The sequence below is a fragment of the Castanea sativa genome, chromosome 7, assembly GCF_040712315.1.
Source record: "Castanea sativa cultivar Marrone di Chiusa Pesio chromosome 7, ASM4071231v1".
NCBI lineage: Eukaryota > Viridiplantae > Streptophyta > Magnoliopsida > Fagales > Fagaceae > Castanea > Castanea sativa.
The window spans coordinates 1,366,571-1,387,147 of record NC_134019.1 but is presented as its reverse complement, the minus strand read 5'-3'; the positions used below and the strand labels follow the sequence as shown (position 1 = coordinate 1,387,147).

Sequence of the window (20,577 nt, the reverse complement as noted above, 5' to 3'; positions counted from 1 at the left end):
AAAAAAACACAAAATACAAAAGAGATAAATCACAGACCAAAAAACAAAAAGGAAAATTCTTTTTTTTTTTCTTTAAAACAGTCTACTTGCTAGATCTCTTTCATTTCCAAGAAATATATAAATGTAAATATAAATATAAATTTTAAAATTCTTCTTTGATCTGGATAAGGCTTCAGAGCTTCACTTTCCCCCTTATTTATTCTCACTCTTTTTCAAGAATGGAGAAAATATCGGTGACCCATGTGCTTGTTTTATAGTAAGAGTATATTTAGATCAGAAAGTAGTATTTATATCCACCAACTAAGCTCAGTACTCTCTCTCTCTCTCTCTCTCTCTCTCTTTCTGCTTATCCAAACTTTTAGTATTTTTATTTTTATTAATTTCTGAAGACTACTGAAAGTCCTATATTGATCAGACAGAACCATGTCGATCACGATCGAACGCTCCAAATTCATGCAGTGTATTCCGATCTACGACTCGCCGCGTTTCCGGGCGGAGAGAGTGGAGGACTCGTGTAGCTCTTCATCGGTCGGGAGGAACAGTGATACGTCGGACGGTGGTGGTGGTGGTGATGATGATGATGATGAGTCTGGAGAGGAGAGTGAGGTTCAGAGCTCGTTTAAGGGACCCTTGGATACCATGAATGATCTCCAGGAAGTTTTGCCGCTCAAGTATGTGTTTAGGCTTCGCTTAGCTTTACTACTACTTTTCTGTTTCAAGCTTTCATTTTTATTTGATTTTTACATTGTTTGATGCATTTGATTTGGAGTGGATTAAATAAGGAAAGTAAATCTGTGTATGGGCTGATGAATTTGTGGGTTTTAATTAAATTTCATATCTTGTAGTCTCATAAGCTGAATTTTGTTATCACAAGTAGTACGAAACCCCTGAAATGATTGATGAAGTTGTTTGTGTCTGTCTTCTTGCATTTCATAACTGGTCATAGGTAAAAAGCTCAAATTGCTGCACTTCCATTATGTTACTTGATATGGAATCATGCTCTGGCTGTTGTCAGAGGTAAAAGCTCAAATTGCTGCCTGCACTGACTTCCATTGTGTTACTTCATATGGCAATCATGCTCTGGCTGTTTCCTTTATCTACATCTTTGAACTAAGTGTGTCTACATTGTTACTGATTGGAGTTTTGTTTGGTCGGGAAGCTAATTTTCCCAAAATCAAATGGAGCGTAAAGAGGAGTTGTACAGATAATAGAAGGACGTGAGAAAGTTCTGATTATTAATGTTTAGGAGCTTGGATTCTAGGAGCATATAAAATCAACTTTATCTTAATATGGCCTATTAACTATTACCTATAAGAGTGATTTATTTCTATTCGCTTAAAAGTGAAGTTTTCCATTCAAAATAAAAGAAAATGAGTTTTTAACGCACTTGTATTCCACATCATTAGTATTCTAATGATGTGGAAGTAGGAAAGAGCGAGTCTATAGATTAGAATTATAGGTATTCTTGCTTAAGAAGACTAATTCTATGGAAGCAGGCTTCAAGCTTAGATATGCAATTTTCTATTACATGTTCCCATGGTCTATTACATGTTAACTCCATATTCATATGTGCAATGGCTTGTAAGATACAGGTGGTGTATTAGAGAACATTTAGTAAAAGACATGAATTCTGATGGCCAGTTCATGCTTGTTAGGGAGAGCTTATTTCATTGGTTTATTGGCTGGGCTACCTAGAAAAAGTAGGGTTTTAAAAAGTTTTACATGAGCCAAATAAGTTGTGGCAAACAGTCACATCTAATTGAAGGTTTTGATGAAATATTTGAAGTGAAATGTAATAATAATCGTATGATTTCTTTTGGAGTCCATCCAGTACGACTATGTTCAATTTTTCACTAAAAGTCTTTAGGAAGGACAAAACTTAGATACAGTTTCCTTGGTGTTGTACCTTAGGTTCCCTAATTGAATTCAATCATGTGGTCCATAACATTGTTTGTACTGCATTGGTCAATATAATCATGTGATCAAATTTAATTGGGGAATCTAAGATACAACACTTAACATTATGTTTGGTTGGGTGGAAGGGGAAGAGAAGAAAAGAGAATAAGGAGAGGGAAAGGGGAAAAAAATTATTTTTTATGCATGTTTGGATGTAGAAGGGAAGAGAAAGGAGAGAGAGGGAATACGAAAATAATAATAATAATAATAATAATAATAAAAGATCATTTTACTATTTTATCCTTATAAATTAATAATTAATTATGAGGACATAAAAGTAATTTCACAAAAAATTCAAAATTTTCCATGGGTATAAGAGTAATTTTAAAGATTTGAGGGTGAAACTAAAAAATAAAAAATTGGTGGGGCCCCATGGAATCTATTTCTTCCCCCTTTCCCCCCTCTATTTCCTTCTAACCAAACAAAGGACAACGAGTCATTTCTCTTCCCTTCTCTCCCATTCCCTCAAACCAAACAAAGCCTTAAGGGATTGTACCTAAGTTTTACGTAGTTGAGGAATAGTCAGAAAACCATTTATTAATGGCTCCATGTACAGGTTGATCTCGCCCACATGTTAGCAGCTCGTGATCAAGAATTACGGACACTTACTGCTGAGGTAATACCTGGTTGATCTTCCTCACTTGTTCATGTTAGTATGTTACACTTCTCCAAATGTCAATCCCTCCTATTGCTTTGATTTGAACATTGCATGAGCAGTGTTTACTGCTGCTATCCATTTGAAATGAAACAGATAATGTGCATGTTAATTTTGTACTCGTGCTTTCTGGATAAGCAATGGCATAATGTTTCCATTTTTGTACTTTCCTGATGAAAAGCCTACTGTTGTGTTTTTCGATAAGAAACAAGCCTAATATTGTGTTCACATATCGTGATGCGTGTTTGAAAGAATTTATTGTTTCTATCCAGGAAAAAGAAAAGAGGAAAAAAGAAAGGCACAATTTTTTGTGATATATAATAAAGGTAGATTATGCCAATTACTATGTGAACTACACAGGCATATCAACATTTATTATAAGGGAGAAGTTTTACGTTTTCAAATTCATAGTTAAATGGGTAGTCCTTTCTACTTCAGATACAGTGACCTATGGCATCATATAAACAACAAAAAATGGCACTTGGAGAGGTAACATTGCAGCAGAAAAATAGAGATTTCTACATTCGTCTTTCTAGTCCAAAGATGAATGAGATGAGATCCCTGTTTTTATTTTGGTAAGTTACACACACATCTATGAGTTTTGAACTCACAACTTCACCTCCATAGTCTTGTGGGAGGAAGTGACATGATGAAATCCCTACGTATTTGTTAATGTCTTTGGGGCTAATGTAATTGTTAGTGTCAAATGATGTAATCTCACTTTTGAGTTAGGTTAACTAGCAGTGGTTATCTCTTAGTTATCCATTCAAAAAAAATAAACTACGAGTAGTAAAACTTATTCTTTCTTTTTTGGTTAACAGTAATTAAATCCTGTTCTTTGAAACAGAAGTATACATACTAAAACTTATTACTCAATGACATTAAATACGATTGAAAATTTTTCTCTGCCCCTAGACACCGGGACCTAATTTGTTCATCCCTGCACACTATTCTTTTATTTAGGAAATTGAATATAGCATTTGACAACAATCTACTGCATTATTGAACTGGATACTGAACGGGACTCACATTGTAGGGGAATCAACTGCAATCTGAGCTAAGGCTTGCTCGGTCTTTGATAGCAGAGAGGGACTCTGAGATTCAGAGTGTTCGTGCTACAAACAATCAGGTAGGTACTAACATTTTAGCTCCATGTATCATGTTTAGCATCTCCAGCTAGAAAGATTGACAAAATTTTACGCTTGTGTTGATTTTTTTTTAATGTTCTTTATATTTCTGGGGGCACTGAACAGTATGTAGAAGAGAATGAAAGACTAAGAGCTATTTTAGGAGAATGGAGTGCCCGAGCAGCAAAGGTATTGTCTATTCGTTTAACTATTTGGTGTATGAAGAACATTTGGCTCATACAATCTCAAATTTGATTTTTTAAAGCTTGAGCGAGCATTGGAGGTCGAGCGAATGTCAAATCTTGAATTGCAGAAGAAGGTTTCAACACTCACAAATCAATCAAATACATCAGCAGAACCTACTTAACACCGTGGAGCATAGTCACACTTGTGTTGAATGTTTCTCAGTTGCATTCCTCTGCTAGGTTAAATTGAGAGAGAGAGAAGAAGAACAAGAAGAAGAAGAAGAAGAGGAAGCGTTAAAAGAACTCAGCATTGACAAGTGATGGTTGATTGTATATAAATTTGTTTATAGATTGCCCTTTTTTTTTCCTTACTCTGATAAGAGTAGAACATATATTAACAGCAGCCACCTATAGGTGGTGGAAAAAATCCTCTCATGTTGTTGTTGTTTTTATTTTTGTTATTTTTTTTTATGGAGAAATAATTACAACATGCTGCTAATTCCGCAGCTCAAATCCTTTCTCCTAGACCCCTAAGCACTTTGTACATGAGGAGTGTCAATTTAGTTACAAGGTCTTCGGCTCTCATTTTGTTCTTGATATAAAGAGTCCATAATGATTCACTTAAATTGTCCCATGGCCATAGAGGATTCATAAATACTCGCCTCATATTATGCACTCATAAGGTCTGTCTATTTTATTTTCCTTTTAATTTCAACAAAATGGTATAATTTGATAACTAATTTTCTTAGCCAACTCTTTAAATTTCAATCAGTTATAACTAGGAGGGGAATATGAATAATAGAAAAGAAAGAAAAGAATATATATAGTCTTGTCATTCTCTCATTTGGGTGGGGGGAATTAACCCTTTTTTGAGAGCTAATCGGAGGGAATTACTTTCCTTCTTATACTAGCTTTTCAACTCCAAAAAATTTATAAGAAAAAAATTATAAGAAATTGAAGGAAGTGGAATGAAATGAATCATTTAGAAATATTTATTTTATTCCTTTGTTTGGGAGTTTTAATAAGAATTGAAAGATCATTCTCTTATTTGGAAATTTAAGTAAAAATTAATGAAATTGATAGAACATTACACATTTCTCTCTATTTCCCTCAAAATGTCAAAATTTTATTTTCCTTAAAATTTGGATAGCAATTTTGTCCTGTCCTGCTTAACCCGTCTCTCCTCACTTTGCCTCGCGAGTTTTCTTCGTCTCGCAAAGGTGGTGAGGTGGGGATGGGTTTAGACTTTTTAGACCCACCCCGCCCCCCTCCTCCCCATCCCCACCCCGCCTTGTGTTGCTAAGGGGTTATAATTGTAAATTTTTCATGCTCTAAAACCCTACTATTTAAACAAATATATCAAGATTAGCTTATTTTATTCTACTTGACGTGGTTCTCTGCCTTTATTTTCTTGTGTTAGACTATTAGTTTTTTTTTTTTTTTGTGATTATCTTGTTAAAAACTTGAATATATTATTCAATTTTTTCTAAAAATTGATTTGATTTGATAGAATAAATTTAGTTTTAGTTTCAAGTATATTTTTATTAATGAAATATGTTTCATTAACAAAAATGTACTAGTTGTAGGGCAAATTAACAAAAAGTAAAGTTTTACAGAGTGGGGCAAGGCTTCGTTGGGTCCCAAGGGGTGCGAATAGGGTGAAAAAGTTTTTCCAGTCATGCGGCGAGGGGTGGGGATGAGACAAAACAAAACCATGCGAGGCCGAGGCGGAGACGAAGACCCCATCTTTCGATCCCAAGGTAGCCTATGAACAAGGGTAGCCTTCCACCCTTGGCTTGCCTAAACTAGGATTAAGAACCTAGCGTAAGACAAGCCAAGAATAGTTAATTAGTTTGTTACAAGGTGTAAAAATTAAGTTAGACTTGTCTCCATCAGATGTTGAATGTTGGCTCTACACACTTCTAATTGTCATTGTCACCAAGCAGAAAGCATACTTCTAATTGTCAAAACTGGAGGATCTAAAATTTGTTCTTATCAAGGGTTGTGGAGAAGGCAAGTGACATGCATACACAATCTCTCCCTTTCTACATGCATACACAATCTCTCCCTTTCTGCAAAAGTTGGATTATTATTTCCTTCTTTTAATTTTGGCTCAATAGAAACCCTTGTTGTTGATTCTAAGCATTGTGTAAGAATAAGGATGGTTTAAAATATTGCTGATGTATTGCAGTTGCTCATGATATAGCATTAACTGGTAGTGAATGTTCGAGAATTAGAGGCTTTGTATCTACATGTTAAAAATCTGATCCCTCTGTCATGGGTGGTTCCACTTTTTTCTTCATTGAATCCAAAACTTTTGAATTTTCCATTGTGAAGGGGGGTTCTTTTTTCTCTTTACGGATTTTTGAGAGAGGACATTCCTCAATGCGCTCTGTTTTTCTGGGGAAGGAGAGTGCACACCGATTCATGATCCATTTGGAGGATTTATATTCTAAGAAATCTTCTGATCATTATGCTAGAACATTTAGAGAAGGTAACTTGGTGTACATCCTTCAACTGGGGTCAAATGCACATGGTAAGTTTTTAATGGTATCTATAGTGATACCAGAAGGAAGATTGGGATGTGGCTGGCACTATTTCGGCATTAATCTGAGGAAAATATTGAGACCAGCCTCTTTGGTCAGCCAGGGATCTTCTCGGAGAACTCAGGGTGCTACAGAGGTGGAGGCGCCGGTGGAGGGTGACAGCTCCCTTATCCAAGGTGGTGAGAAAAACAAAAGGAAACTAAACACAGATGTCTCACATTCCTATGCATCGGTGGTGGTGGGGCATCGGAATAATACCACCGGCAGAGGGGTTGAAGGGAAGAAGAAAGCTGCGTTGGGAGGGGTGAAGATTTGGTCAGAAAGCAGTCGCAATCTCAGCAAGAAAAGTGTCCTAGGGCAGAGGGAGCAGGTTGGAAAGAAGATTGTGTCAGATTCAAGATGTGCTTACCGTGATTCCTGCAAGGCTAGTACTCTCGGTCAGAGGGAGATCCTAGGGGCGAAGGTTTTGTCAATGGTAAAGGAAATTGAAAGTGATGGGAAGAAATCTGAGCTATCGTTGGACCTATTTTTGCGCTTGGAACGTGGGTTAGATGGGAGTTGGGCTATTGTGTGGTCTGAGGTACATGAAGTGGGCCCAAACTCATTTAAATCCTCAAAGCCCATTAAGCTTACTCCCTCCAGCCCCAAGGTTTCAGCCAAGCCCAGTAGAGTGTGGAGGCCACGTCAAATTCCAAAAATGTTGAACCCAGCCCAATGCCTGAGCTCTAATCCTGAGCTCGTTGTTTCGGGATCCAGTCTTAAGATGCCGATGGAGGACCTGGTTCCGAGAGTGGGTCAAGTGGGCTCGTGTTCAAGGGAGGAAGTGACGAGGTCGGCGACGGCTTGTGGTGAAGACCCAGTGACCGGAATTGTTGGTGAGGTCCCTTGCAGCGCCGATAAAGCTAGTATCGACGCCGGCAAGGAGCTGACTAGGCTTTCGAGCCCAGATACTGGATCGCCTCTTCGGCTCGGGTTTGTGGAGCTGGGTGTCACCGGCGACTTGGTGGTTGGCTCGGAGCTGGTTAGGAATGGGCCGGTGAGTAATGGTCTGACTCCTATTGTAGACTTGGGTAACATGTTGGAGGTTCAGCTTGGGGAAGGGGAATCAATTGTGGAAGAGGTGGATTCAGTTGGGGATTTTCAGGCAGAATCTGGGCTCACTATTATTCCTAGGGAGTCCAGTGGGGGGGGTGGGCAGTGGTTGTGGCAGTGGAGAGAACGATAATTGTGTGTTGGACTGTGAACCTCTGTCTCTTTGGGTTCCTATTGATCCAAACGTGGGTACTTTGACTCAGGACTTTGTTGAGGGAGCACAGAGGAATGTATCTGGTCCACACTCGGATTGGGTATCCAAGTTGATGAAAAAATTCTGTAAATTGGTGGGGTTTCCTATTGTGAGACATGAAGCTCAATGTTTGGCCCTTTTTAGCATACTAGAACAGGACTGTCTCAAGGTGAATGACGAAGAGGTGGCTAAGAGACCTGCTAAGTCAGGGACACGAGGCCTTAGAGAGCTTAAGGGGCTGATTTCATATGTCAATTATGAGGGTGCCATTGCTAGGAGTAAGAGCAGAGACTCTTTGACTGACTTGGGGGATGCTAGTAGTTTTAAATGACGATACGACTGCTTTCTTGGAATGTAAGGGGGCTTAATAATCCCCGGAAGAGAGAGGTGTGCAAGAACCTTCTAAAAGAGTGGAAGTGCGATTTTGTGTGTATTCAAGAAACGAAAGTTTCGTCTATTGATGGGGTCTTTGTTCGGAGTATATGGGGTAGTCCTTTCACTGATTGGGCTGTTTTGGATGCTGTGCAGTCTTCAGGAGGGGTCTTGCTAATTTGGGATAAGAGGGTTTTTGAGAAGTTGGATATTATTGTGGGTCATTTCTCTATCAGTGTTTTATTGAGAGGAGTGGTAGACGATTTTGTGTGGGCTTGTTCAGGTGTGTATGGCCCTAATGACAATGGGCAACGGGCTAATTTGTGGGGGGAGTTGTCTCAGGTGCGCGCCAGGTGGCCTGTGGCGTGGTGTTTGATAGGTGATTTTAATATTATCAGATACCCAAGTGAGAGACTTGGCTGTGAGACTTTCAGCCCCGCTATGCACGCATTCTCAGATTTCATAGAGAATAATTCCTTAGTTGATTTACCTTTAGAGGGGGCTTCGTTCACTTGGTTTAGAGATTCCGGTCTTCCCTCTATGTCAAGAATCGACAGGGCCTTGGTCTCTCCTGATTGGGAGGAGCACTTCGAGAATGTATCCCAACGGGTGCTTCCCCGTGTTCTTTCAGACCACTGCCCTCTTCTGCTGGAAGCTGGTGTGGTTCGGCGTGGTCGAAGTGCCTTTAAATTTGAGAACATGTGGTTAAAGGATGAGGGCTTTGTAGACAGAGTTAAGCAGTGGTGGGATAGCTACAGTTTTGAGGGCTCTCCAAGTTTCATCTTGGCTCAAAAGTTGAAGGCTCTAAAAGCAGACTTAAAAAAGTGGAACAGAGAGGAGTTTGGTGATTTGGCTTTTAGAAAAAAGAACATGCTGACTGAGCTGATGGGGTTAGATCTGAGAGAGGAGCTAGTGGGTCTGTCTAGTGAGGATCAGATTCGGCGTCTCCAAATCAAAGGGGACATAGAGCACTTGGCTACTCTTGAGGAGACTTCCTGGAGGCAAAAGTCGAGAGCCTTATTCGTAAAAGAGGGAGATAATAATACTCGGTTTTTTCATAGATTAGCAAACTCCCATAGAAATGCTAATCAAATTAAAAGGATGGAGGTGAATGGTATTCTTTATGAGGATGAGCATGATGTACGCTCTCATATTGTCCTCTTTTACCAAGAGTTGTATAAGGAAACTGAGGTGGGGCGTCCTTCTATGGATGGGTTAGAGTTTGCCTGTGTTGAAGAGGAGGATCGGGTGTCCTTGGAGAAGGAGTTTACAAAGGAGGAAGTCTTCCAGGTTCTAAAGGAGATGGAGGGGGATAAAGCCCCGGGTCCTGATGGCTTTACCATGGCCTTTTTTCAGAATTGTTGGAGGGTCGTGGAAAGGGATGTAATGGATTTTTTTGATGATTTCCATCGGCATTCCTCGTTTGAACGGCCTTTGAATGCATCGTTCCTCACTTTAATTCCTAAGAAGTGCAGTGCCGTTAACATTACAGACTATCGCCCCATTAGTTTGGTGGGTAGTGTTTATAAGCTGTTGTCTAAGGTGCTGGCTAATAGAATGAGGAGAGTTTTTGATAATCTCATCTCTGAGACTCAGAATTCGTTTGTTGGCGGAAGGCAGATTCTGGACTCAGTGCTTATTGCTAATGAATGTTTGGATAGTAGGTTGAAGAGCAGAATTCCGGGGGTGGTTTGCAAGCTGGATATTGAGAAAGCTTATGATCATGTAAACTGGGAGGCCCTGTTTTATTTGTTGGGCCGGATGGGTTTTGGGGAGAAATGGAGGGGGTGGATTAAAGCTTGCGTTACATCTGTTCGTTTCTCAGTCCTTGTAAATGGTTCCCCTGAGGGCTTTTTTGGTAGCTCTCGTGGGTTGAGACAAGGGGATCCGCTATCTCCGTTATTATTTCTTTTGATAATGGAGGTTTTAAGTAGGCTTTTGAAGAAGACAGAGGAGTGTAATCTTATTCGGGGTTTTCAGGTGGGAGCTGTGAACTCTGCTGGGGTGAGTATTTCCCATCTGTTATTTGCGGATGACACCATCATATTTTGTGAGGCCTCTAGGGAGCAGCTACTGTCAATTAGGCTGGTGTTGTCTTGTTTTCAGGCGTTTACAGGTTTGAAGGTCAATGTGGGGAAAAGCGAGATTGTCCCCGTGGGGGAGGTGAATAATCTTGATGCTTTGGCTAATGTGCTTCACTGTAGAGTAGGCAAATTGCCTATGAAGCATTTGGGGATGCCATTGGGTTCTTCTTTTAAGTCCCCCTTGATCTGGAATCCTATTTTGGAAAAGATGGAGAAGAGGCTCTCTGGGTGGAAGCGTCTCTATTTATCTAAGGGTGGGAGGCTCATGTTAATTAAGAGTACTCTCTCATGTCTCCCGACTTACTTTCTATCTCTCTTTACTATTCCTAAAGCAGTGGCGGCTAGATTGGAATATATTCAGAGGAAGTTCCTTTGGGGGTCTTCGGAGGGGGGATTCAAATATCCTTTGGTGGCCTGGGATAAGGTGTGTCTTCCCGCCGAGATGGGCGGATTGGGGTTAAGAAAGGTGGTGTCATTTAATCAGGCTTTATTAGGGAAGTGGTTGTGGAGATATGGCCACGAAGATACCCACCTGTGGCGTCGTGTTATTTCTTCTAAATATGGCGAGGGGCAAGGGGGGTGGAGGACTAGGGCTTGCAGGAGGTCCCATGGGTGTGGCCTATGGAGAAGCATCAACGAAGGTTGGGAGAACTTTTCTAAGCATCTGTCATTTGTAGTAGGGGAAGGCACTCGTATCCGTTTTTGGCATGACAAGTGGATTGGTGACGCTACTCTAAAAGTTCTCTATCCTGAGCTTTATGAGTGTTCAGCGGTCAAGGATGCCTGTATCTCAGAGGTTTTGTGGATTCCAGAAGGGGGTACTGTTAGAGTGTGGAATATAACGTTTTATAGAGCCTTTGAGGATTGGGAGTTGGCGGCTTCGTATTCTCTTCTCCGGCTTATCCAAGCTCGTATTCCCCAGGGTAGTAGGAGAGACATCCTTTATTGGAGGCTTAAAGGGGATGGTATGTTTGATGCTCGGTCTTATTACCTCGCGATCCGGGGTGCTTCGGATTCTTGGCTTCCTTGGAAGGGGATTTGGAAACCTAAGATCCCTAAGCGGGTGGTGTTCTTTCTGTGGTCTGCTGCTCATGGCCGGATTCTCACCTTGGATAACCTCATGCTTAAGGGTAGGCCTTTGGTTAATAGGTGTTGTTTGTGTTGCAAGGATGGGGAGTCGGTTAACCACCTTCTCCTGCATTGTCCTGTTACCCACTCCCTATGGTCTTGGATGCTTCAGGCCTTTGGGATTCCTTGGGTTATGCCAGGATCGGTGGCGGATTTGATCTCTTGCTGGCATCAGTGGCATGGAAAGGACAAGTCGGACATATGGAACTTGATTCCAGGGTGCATAATGTGGATTGTGTGGTTGGAGCGGAATCGTCGTTCCTTTGAGGACAAAGAGAAGACCTTGATTGAGCTAAACCTTTTATGCCAGCGTAGTCTATTAGAGTGGTCTCGGTGTTGGGGGTTTACTAATTGTTCTTCTCTCTCAGTGTTTATGTCCTCTCTTAGCTTTGTTCCTTAGTAGCTTTTCTCTTGATGTTCATCATCATGAACTTCTTGTATGACTTTCTTTCTTTCTTTTTATAAGACTTCTGTTTACTTATCAAAAAAAAAAAAAACCCGCCTCATTGCCATTCCTAATTAGGCTAAAAGAAATTTTATGAAAACTCACAAAATACCTCTATATATTTGGCAATTTATTTTAAAATAGAAATCTAATAGTAATATTGTCATAAAATGGTTTCATTACTCTTCCTTTAAAACAAGATTACTTACCTTCCATCTATTTCTATTCTTTTATTTTAAAACATCCAAAAAGTATTGTTTAATTTTATTAAATTTTTTCCTCATTACTTAAATATATTATATTTCATTTCGTTCCTTTTCATTCATTTATGATTTACTTATTACATTCTATTCCATTCTTTTACCATTCAAATTACCTATAATGGAATGTCAGATAGCATGTTACACCCAATCCCTTTTATCACTCATGATCTTTAGAGCACTTATATTTGTGTGGATTGCATAAGGTGTTAAATTTGTACATTTGAGCCCAAAAATCACCCACGTTAATTAATCTAAAAGTGTGTAGATTTACATTGTTGCTATAATATCCATGTAAATATACATGGTTGCTATTCACATACAAATTTTTTTTAATACTTCTTTACTCATACACAAAGAGATGATTAAAAAAAAGTAATAAAAATTTGATAAAAAAATAATATTTTAATAAAATGTAGTATAAAATAGATAATATGATGTGAGATGCTTTGAAATGGGTGTAAAATAAAATAAAAAATTTATTAAAAAAAAAGTAGGTTCTTTTATGCTAAAATCAATAAAGATGAAAATGCTCTAATAGGAAATAGATTTAGCTAATTTTAACTATGTGCATATCCAACCCACATTGAAGTCCCAATGCCAAAAAGTACATTGAAAATTATGGAATTTTAAATTCTGTTGTGTGTCTCACAGTAAAATTTCAATTAGTTCAACTGTTAAAGTTCTTATTATTGAATAAAATACTTGAGTTCTAATCCCACCAATACAGCATAGAAACCAATTGTTATCTTGTTCTTATATATATTTTATAAATCATGGAATTGACTCAATAGCTTTCAATCATAGCCTATCTAAAAAAAAAACCATGATGATAGCAAGCAGAAATGGGAAATAGACCGTTACAAAAAGATTATTAGCTATAATTCAAATTACAAGGGGCTGACATGAGTAGTTTCATTCAGAAAGAGACAGCCAAACACATCATTAAAGAAATCACGACCTTTGATTTCTCCTCCAACTAGAGCTTCGGTATCATACTTACATGCTCTCGTACAGTCGGGACAATAAGTCACCTACACAACAAACAACATAACTCTTCATCATTTTGCCAAGTGCATTGGATAGAAACAAACCAAAAGAACACAATAATTGATACTAACACGAAGCTGGCATTCAAACTTTCAGGTACATACCTCCAGTAACTTTGGCTGGAAAGAGGTATCCAGCATGACATCCACACCATAAATAGCCCTTGATTTCGGACTGTGCATATCTGGATGTACTGCAGCAGCAGCCTCGAAGACTGATCGAATCATTGTTCTCACTCGCAGATGGATCTCCAACCATTTAACTACAACAAAAACAGGAATTTTCAGGAGTTATGAGAAAGGTGATGATTTGTTAGAAGTTCTCAAATGACCATTCCCTAGGGAAGGCAAGCACAATTTCTAATGAGCTAGCCCTCATACCTTGATGTTCCTGTTCAAACTCTGTCACAAACTCTGGTGTATTCTTGTGACTAAACCTCCCACGATAATTCTGTAGGCCATAAATTGATGCAACAAAACTTAAAACTTACTTTAATGCACGAAAACTTAAATTTTTAAATAAAATGTCAAAATTTGTCTTGTTTTATTTACACAAACTTTGGGTTAAAACCTTGGGGGGGGGGGGGGGTGGGGTGGGGGAGGTGGTCCATAACTGTGTGCTAACTAGAAAATTTATATAGTGATACTCAACCATTATGCATAGAACATACCATGACAGTAAAGTGGGTCTCATATTCGAAAAAACTGTGCTTGTCTAAAGAATATTGGTTGTTCGCCAATCTAACCTGAAAACCAAAATTGAAAGAACCATCTTAATATGGAAATCTTAAATGAAGACAATATCCAAGATACTCACATGCAAAATGTTGCTCTACATTAATCTTTAGATAGTAAAGACGACAGGTTCATATCACATAAGCATCTAGGAAGTATTACACCAAAGAAGAATGAGCATACCCAGAAAACGTTGGAAAGGAATATTTCTAGAGGATTTATACTCCGAACTAATACTATGTAACGGAGATCAAACTTCTTCCCATTAAACAAAGCTGGGTGTTCAATATACTTTTGGCATATTTTAGGACCAGGCTCCATATGACGGATGATGCTGGATAAATTATCAGTTTCAGTTGTATCAATGGTTCGTGCCATATTCCAAGGTTTTAAGATCCACAGATTGTCAAGCCCATCTCTTTTGCGTACATAATAGTCACCAATAAGTTGAGATAGATGAGTTTCAAGATTATAAGTAGGCTGCAACCATTCAGGAGATCCATAGGCCTGTTAGAACAAAAAAGATCTGAAGTTAATGATCTTCTTGCAGAGAAAAAACAAGCCTTGTTTTTGTCTTTGACTTGATTATCCAAGCATGCCATAATGCCTTAGTTACATGGCAGCTCTTCAAAAGAGAAGTAGGCAATTTAATTTAAAACTGATGACAGGCAAAGGTCAGTTCATTCAAAGAGTATTGACGCTAGCATTCACATGCAAAGTGAGCTTTTCCTAACCTTATGAACAGTCTCTGCCAAATGATGTTTCATGACAAGACAAGCCTTGAAAGGAAATTGGTTTATATATTGCTGATCTGTTATTCCAGCAGCCTTTTTCGTATCCTCATCTACCTGGGTACTTGTCCATACAATATCAGCATCCTTTGGTTCAGATACTGTAAGCAAAACAAGTGATAAAAGAAAACTTTCAGAAAAGAAAAAACCATAATTTAAAAAAACCATCAAAACAATAAATATGAAATAAATTGTTGTCAACCAAAGCTGACACACCAAAAAATACACCTAAGTTTTGCTTATCAGTGTAGTAGAGGATGCAGATAATTGCTACTAAACTGGCAATACTTATTGTATTCCTAATAATATTTTGCAGATGCATATCTCATAACTTAACAAAAAACGCTCTTGAGATATTACATACTAAACACAACTATGAAAGAATATAAATTGATTAAATGAAGTCATACATAAAGGAGTTGAAAGCAATGAAACACAACACATACTGATAACAAACTCTGAACGTGTCAAAAACTCTTCTACATGAGGTAAATCAGTGTACACACGTAAAGGAGACCCATAAGCATGATGTATACTTCTAGTGGTATGTATACTTCTAGTGGTAGAAGACTGTAAAGATGGAGAAATCAAACTTTTTGATTGCAACTTCTGACAGTGCTTCTCGTACTCCTGAAGGATTAATGTCACATAAGACTTGGCAAGAAGACACAGTTTGAATGAATAAAAACAGTGAATCACAATTTAAGATAGAAATCGGAGACAATACTTTTATAAAAAAATTCTGCGGCATATGGAACCAAGCTGAAAGTCTGGCAGAACATTGTTTTTCCTCCCCAATACCAAAAAGAAAATCGTGAGTGCATTCATCTCCTTTTTGAACATTCTGGGTTGGCCATAATATAGAAAAGCTGAAAAAAGATAACCAGGAATTATTAACGTCAATAATTCTGCTAGTACCATTGGATTTACAACAAAGGACAAAATGCATATGATGTCTCCACATGCGTTTATATGCACCAAGTGCATAAGGATCATATAGGTGTTTACATAAATCATGCATGAAAAATCATGTGGAGAGAAATTACAAAGTTCATCTACAAATGAGAACAATAGTCTGCAACAAAGCAGAAAATTAAAAGTGAAGGATAAAAAGACAACCTTACAGCTGATGCCAGATTCCCCTCTGGCATGAAGAGAAAAGGAGCCACCCTGAAATTTGGCTCATCATTATGCCGCAATGCTGAACCTAGTTCATCCATCACATACCTAAAAAAGAAATCAGAAACAAAGAATCATCACTTCAAATTATCCCAAAAAGAAAAGTTTGTCAATCCTTAAATGCGTACCACACAGAGGTTTCATCAATCTTTTCCTCATCTGCAAGCCTATATGTCATCAAATATAGCCACATAGCACCTATAATGCGATCAGTAACAGGCTCCTCAGCAGTCCATTCAGGAAGACGCGGCTGAAGCACTGAATCAATCACATGCTTGCCAGTATCTAATATTTTTGATGCATTGACACCATTCAGTTCAGAAAGCTTAGGAAGAGATTCAAGAATATCTATGGCACTTTCCCCAAGGGGCCCAGGAATATCCACCTGCAAAACAGTTTAATTTCTATAGAACCCCAAAATTTTTCCAATGTTGCCTTCAACAGAATCATCTCTGCATATATAGGATTGTAGCTATATCAAACATAACTACCTCCAAAGACTGTAAGCAGGGAAATTCCTTCAGGACTTCCAACAAGACAGCAACAGAATTCTGTTCCAAAGGATTCCCCCGAATATTCAAGTATGATAGAGAAGGCAACTCAACAGGTGAAAAAGCCTGAAAAAGACAGGGGAATTAGGAAAAGATCAGCAATGACCACTCCATCAGACTAACCAATCACATAAAATTGTACATCCAAAAATCAAACTCAGTCCCTTTTTCTTCAAATTGGTATGCAAACATCAAAACTATGTCAGTGAAGTAAGTACAAGGCAACCCCATTGCAATATTCCAGATTTCAAAATTCTTATCTACCTAATAGTTGCCGATAAAAAAAAGCATATAAACAAAGAAGAAACACATGAAGGAAGAACTGCCCGAACTTTAATGATCAAATTGTGAATACATCTATCCGAAAGGTCAAGAGAGGAAACACTCTCCAATTGATGGCCACCCTCAAGGATACTGCCCGGATTATCCTTTCCATACACTCCTCCACAGAAACCCAATGCCCAAGCACCAAATTTAGCAGTGCAACGTGAGTTGTAAATTTCAAGTCTTGGCAGCCCTTGAAGAACTCTATTCTCCAGCTGACTATCACTGGAAAAAGAATACATCAGTCCGCTGTTAATATAAAACCACTCAGTTAAAAGCATAAGTGCATAACAGTAACAATTTTCCAAGTATTAGGGACACATACCAGTTTTTAACAACTGGGTTATTGTTCAACCAAAGAGCCCTTAGCTGTTCGAATTTAGTAACTTCCCGACAATTATTTCCACATTCTCAAGCTTGTTCCAACACAAGCTAAAGTGCAAGTAAACCCTAATGCATAGCAAAACATATAGAAACCCAAAATTCAAACAACGCCACATCCTGCTAATATTATGAAAATTTCTCAAATAACATGTAGGCTTTAAAAGTTAATGCGTCACACCGGAAATCTAGTAGATAAATCAAGGGACAAGAACGTGTCATCATCAATGTCAAGCTCATCAAGCTCCAGCCACCTGACTGCACCATCTCCAATCTCTTTTGCACCATGAATTTCACTTTCCATTGCTTCAAAAACGCTCAATTTGGTACCATTTTGATGTGAAATTCCATCAACAACTTCCTCAGTCTCTTCAGCATTGGAATTCAAATCAATATCGACACACATCAAAGCAGCCATCCTCTCAGCCAATCCTGAAACCTCCTGCAACTGTTTATAAAAAAAACTTTTACTTTGGTACATGAAAACTGTGGCAAATACCCAATTGAAAAGTTAATAAATTTCAATCAGAGCATGGTCGATGAGAAAGACATGGGATTCGTTAGCCATGGAGTCCGAGGAGGTGAGTAGGAGACGCCTTTGACGGCCATCTGAAGTGGGCTCCGCCGTCAAAGGTCTCCGAGGTGAGCTTCTGGAACAGCTGGAAGTGCAGCGACTGAGGTAGCCCTGACGCCGTTAGTAACAGCCCGTGAACTTTCACGAAGTCTGAGTACCTCGTTATTCTCTTGCCCCCACCCCCATCCTCAGCCATTGCAGTTAAGTTATGTTCACTCTCAATCTCAATCTCTAGGAACTGTGTACAAGTAGAAGAAGGAGAAGAAGAAGGTAGCCTTGCCCTTTGCACTCGCTACACTACATATACAGTAATAAGCTTATTATTATGAATATGAATATGAATATGAATATGAATAATAAGAGAATAAATACCTAAAATTCAAATTCCTTATAAGCCCAATGGTGTTCAACATGTCTTTTTTTTTTTTTTTTTTTTTTTCTTCTTCTTCTTTTCTTTTTTTCTTTTTGGGTTTGAAGTCGTGGTCCAAGTCTGTATCTTTACATATGGGGTAGCAGACTTGTGATATAATCATATATGGAACAAGTTCTTCTAGAAACACAATAAAATGTCAAATTATTTTTATAACGAAGAAAGTGTGAACCTATCATAGGTCAAATAAAATGAGGTTAAAAAAAATTATTCCTGAACTCACCACAAAATAAAAGACAATGTGAGATTTTGTTATGTTTCTAGTATTTATCTAATGGGACATAAGAATGTGATTTCAAAATCCATACATCAAGCTTAGAGAGTGCCATGTGTTTGAGCTTAGCACTCCTCTTGAGAGACCACCTTAGCATATGAATAAGAGATAGCACAAAGTTGGGATGAGGTGAAATCAAGGGTTCCCTATCCTCATCACCCTATCCCCAATTTGGGTGAGACAAACCTATGAAAGACAAGTTAGTTCTAAGATAGGTTTTGAGATATTTCGTCATCACATATAAGTTAGCTAAAATATAAATGAAGTAGAGATGAAACAAAAAACAGAGAGGCAATCTTATAAGCATTATGGGAGAGAGAAGCATGAATTTTGGGGATGGTAATTGAATATGTACAATATATACCTTCTTCTTTTTTGGGGCGAGGCAAGGCAACCAAAACTTGTCTCCACCCTATCTTCTTATCAAAACCGTGAAATTTTTTGCATAGGATTGGGGCAAAATAGGTCAAGGAGGGCGAGAAATTGTTGTCATCCTTGCATCTGATCTTGGTTGATGCAAGGCATACAACTTAATTGACCAAATTTTCCATCATAATCAGCTTAATTTGGGAAAGTGATTTTTTCACATTTGTACCAGTTGTAGATACTTGATTTTATACCCATGATTTAATTAAGGAAGATGACTGGAATGACCATCCATGTACCCAAAAATCATTCTTGCATTACATGCATCAATTTGTTCTTGCATCACATGCATCAATTTGTTCTTGCATTGCATGCATCAGTCTATTAATATCATAATAATGACCTTGAAATTCTAATGGTAGCAACGTGTGTCTGGTTTCTAAATCGAACCATCGGATCTAAAGATATCGCATGATCAAGTTTGCATGGTCCATATGCATTGTGTCTAGAAAAAGTCGACCATACATGATTAATTTAAATTATTTCTGATTGGTTGAACAATTAAAATTAATTGAATACTTTTGTGGTTGGTTGATAATTAGTGTCTAAAATAGGGTTGCATGTATAGGAATAAAATGGACGATTGGATAACAATAGAGTTGTGAATAATCAGAATTTTATCAAGATTTATTTTAGGATATTTATCTACAAGATAATTGTTCTCAAAAAGCTTGAATTGTCTAGATAGAGATAAAAAATCATGGACGGAGGATGAAAACACGTCTAGATATAAGGACCAGATCAAAAAACCCTAGAAGGAGAGTTCAAATGGCATCCAAAGATGAAAGAGCGTTCGGCATCCAAAAGCACCATTCGGCACTTTTGGAGTGCCAAACAGCACTTTAAAAGTGTCAAATTGGCACATTTGGGCTTTGGCCCAACAGCCTTTGGGTGACGAAAAGGCACACCCTTTTCGATCTTTTCGCAATATGATGCGTCCGAATTCACATCCTAATCGTCCATGCCTATTTTTTAGAGTCCTTAGGCCTCTATAAATAAATTCTAGGTTTTATAATTCAGCACCTTTTTTTAACGCTCTAAGAGGCATACGTTTTGAGACTCTCAAATTGCTGATATTTGTTGATCCTCTCTGAGATTTGCTACAAAATTAGGGTTTTTAGGTTTCAAATATAACTGAATAAGTTTCTTTAAACCCTAAAATATCCTCTCAAGTAGAAGAGTGCTCATGCAAGAGTTTACTTTTCTTCAAAATCTAGAAGTTTAAGAGTGTGAGATGAGGGATGTTGGAGTTATAGACTTCCAAGGGTCTTTAAGTTTTAACACATCTAAAGAAAGTGAAGGAGAAAAAGAAAACTATAAAAGAGATAGATGTTTGCTCTGTTAAGTGAATAAGCAGGTGGCTAATTTATAATTTTTACAATACTATGAATGTGTTCAGTTGTGTGTGTGGGTGCACGCACATGTGCGTGTGCCTAATTGTGATTAGGGAAAATCTTGTTAGACGCTCTCTATTGCACACTTTATATGCACTCCTTTCAAAATTGAGTTTTAAAATATGATTTCAGCCCACGGGCGAGTGTGTGATAATCATTATCCTTGTGATTATTCTTAATGTTACCCATGTATATACAGGTTCTATAAGTTGTAATTTTCTAAAAATTAGGGCATTCCAATTTAACAATTTCTCATTATATGATTTAAACTCAATTCAAGATGTGTGTGTGTGCAGGGAGGGAGGGAGAGAGAACCTGAATTTTTATCCTCGAAAGAATTGTTGTTATCTAAATTTCGCGAGCACATACATCGAATCTTAGAAAGAACTTGAAAAAGTGAACTTTGTACTGCCACTTAATCTCTCT

General features: G+C 38.2%; 2 protein-coding genes and 1 pseudogene across 4 annotated transcripts in view; 2 read left to right on the top strand and 1 right to left on the bottom strand.

Moving 5' to 3' along the window:
• Nucleotides 1-20,577, top strand: part of LOC142642908 (uncharacterized) — a 104,886-nt gene that overhangs the window by 59,364 nt on the left and 24,945 nt on the right. The gene's annotated exons all lie outside the window — the stretch shown is intronic.
• LOC142642910 (protein FIP1) lies at nucleotides 121-4,453 on the top strand. Of its 3 annotated transcripts, none has more exons than XM_075817354.1 (6): nucleotides 121-256; nucleotides 416-671; nucleotides 2,513-2,572; nucleotides 3,648-3,740; nucleotides 3,865-3,927; nucleotides 4,004-4,453. In XM_075817354.1, the coding sequence occupies exons 3-6, from the start codon at nucleotides 2,528-2,530 to the stop codon at nucleotides 4,103-4,105; spliced, it is 303 nt and encodes a 100-aa protein (XP_075673469.1). In that variant the 5' UTR covers nucleotides 121-256; nucleotides 416-671; nucleotides 2,513-2,527; the 3' UTR covers nucleotides 4,106-4,453. The 3 variants fall into 3 exon arrangements, with proteins under 3 accessions (XP_075673469.1, XP_075673468.1, XP_075673467.1); XM_075817353.1 differs by having other exon boundaries at nucleotides 125-309; XM_075817352.1 differs by having other exon boundaries at nucleotides 125-671.
• On the bottom strand, nucleotides 12,769-17,964 carry LOC142642096 (uncharacterized; annotated as a pseudogene).

Bases quoted from the DNA above. Each gene is read 5' to 3' on its own strand.
- LOC142642910 (XM_075817354.1), top strand. From the start codon at position 2,528: ATGTTAGCAGCTCGTGATCAAGAATTACGGACACTTACTGCTGAG. The intron at 3,741-3,864 runs GTAGGTACTAAC...GGCACTGAACAG, and splicing joins TTCGTGCTACAAACAATCAG to TATGTAGAAGAGAATGAAAG. The intron at 3,928-4,003 runs GTATTGTCTATT...GATTTTTTAAAG, and splicing joins GGAGTGCCCGAGCAGCAAAG to CTTGAGCGAGCATTGGAGGT.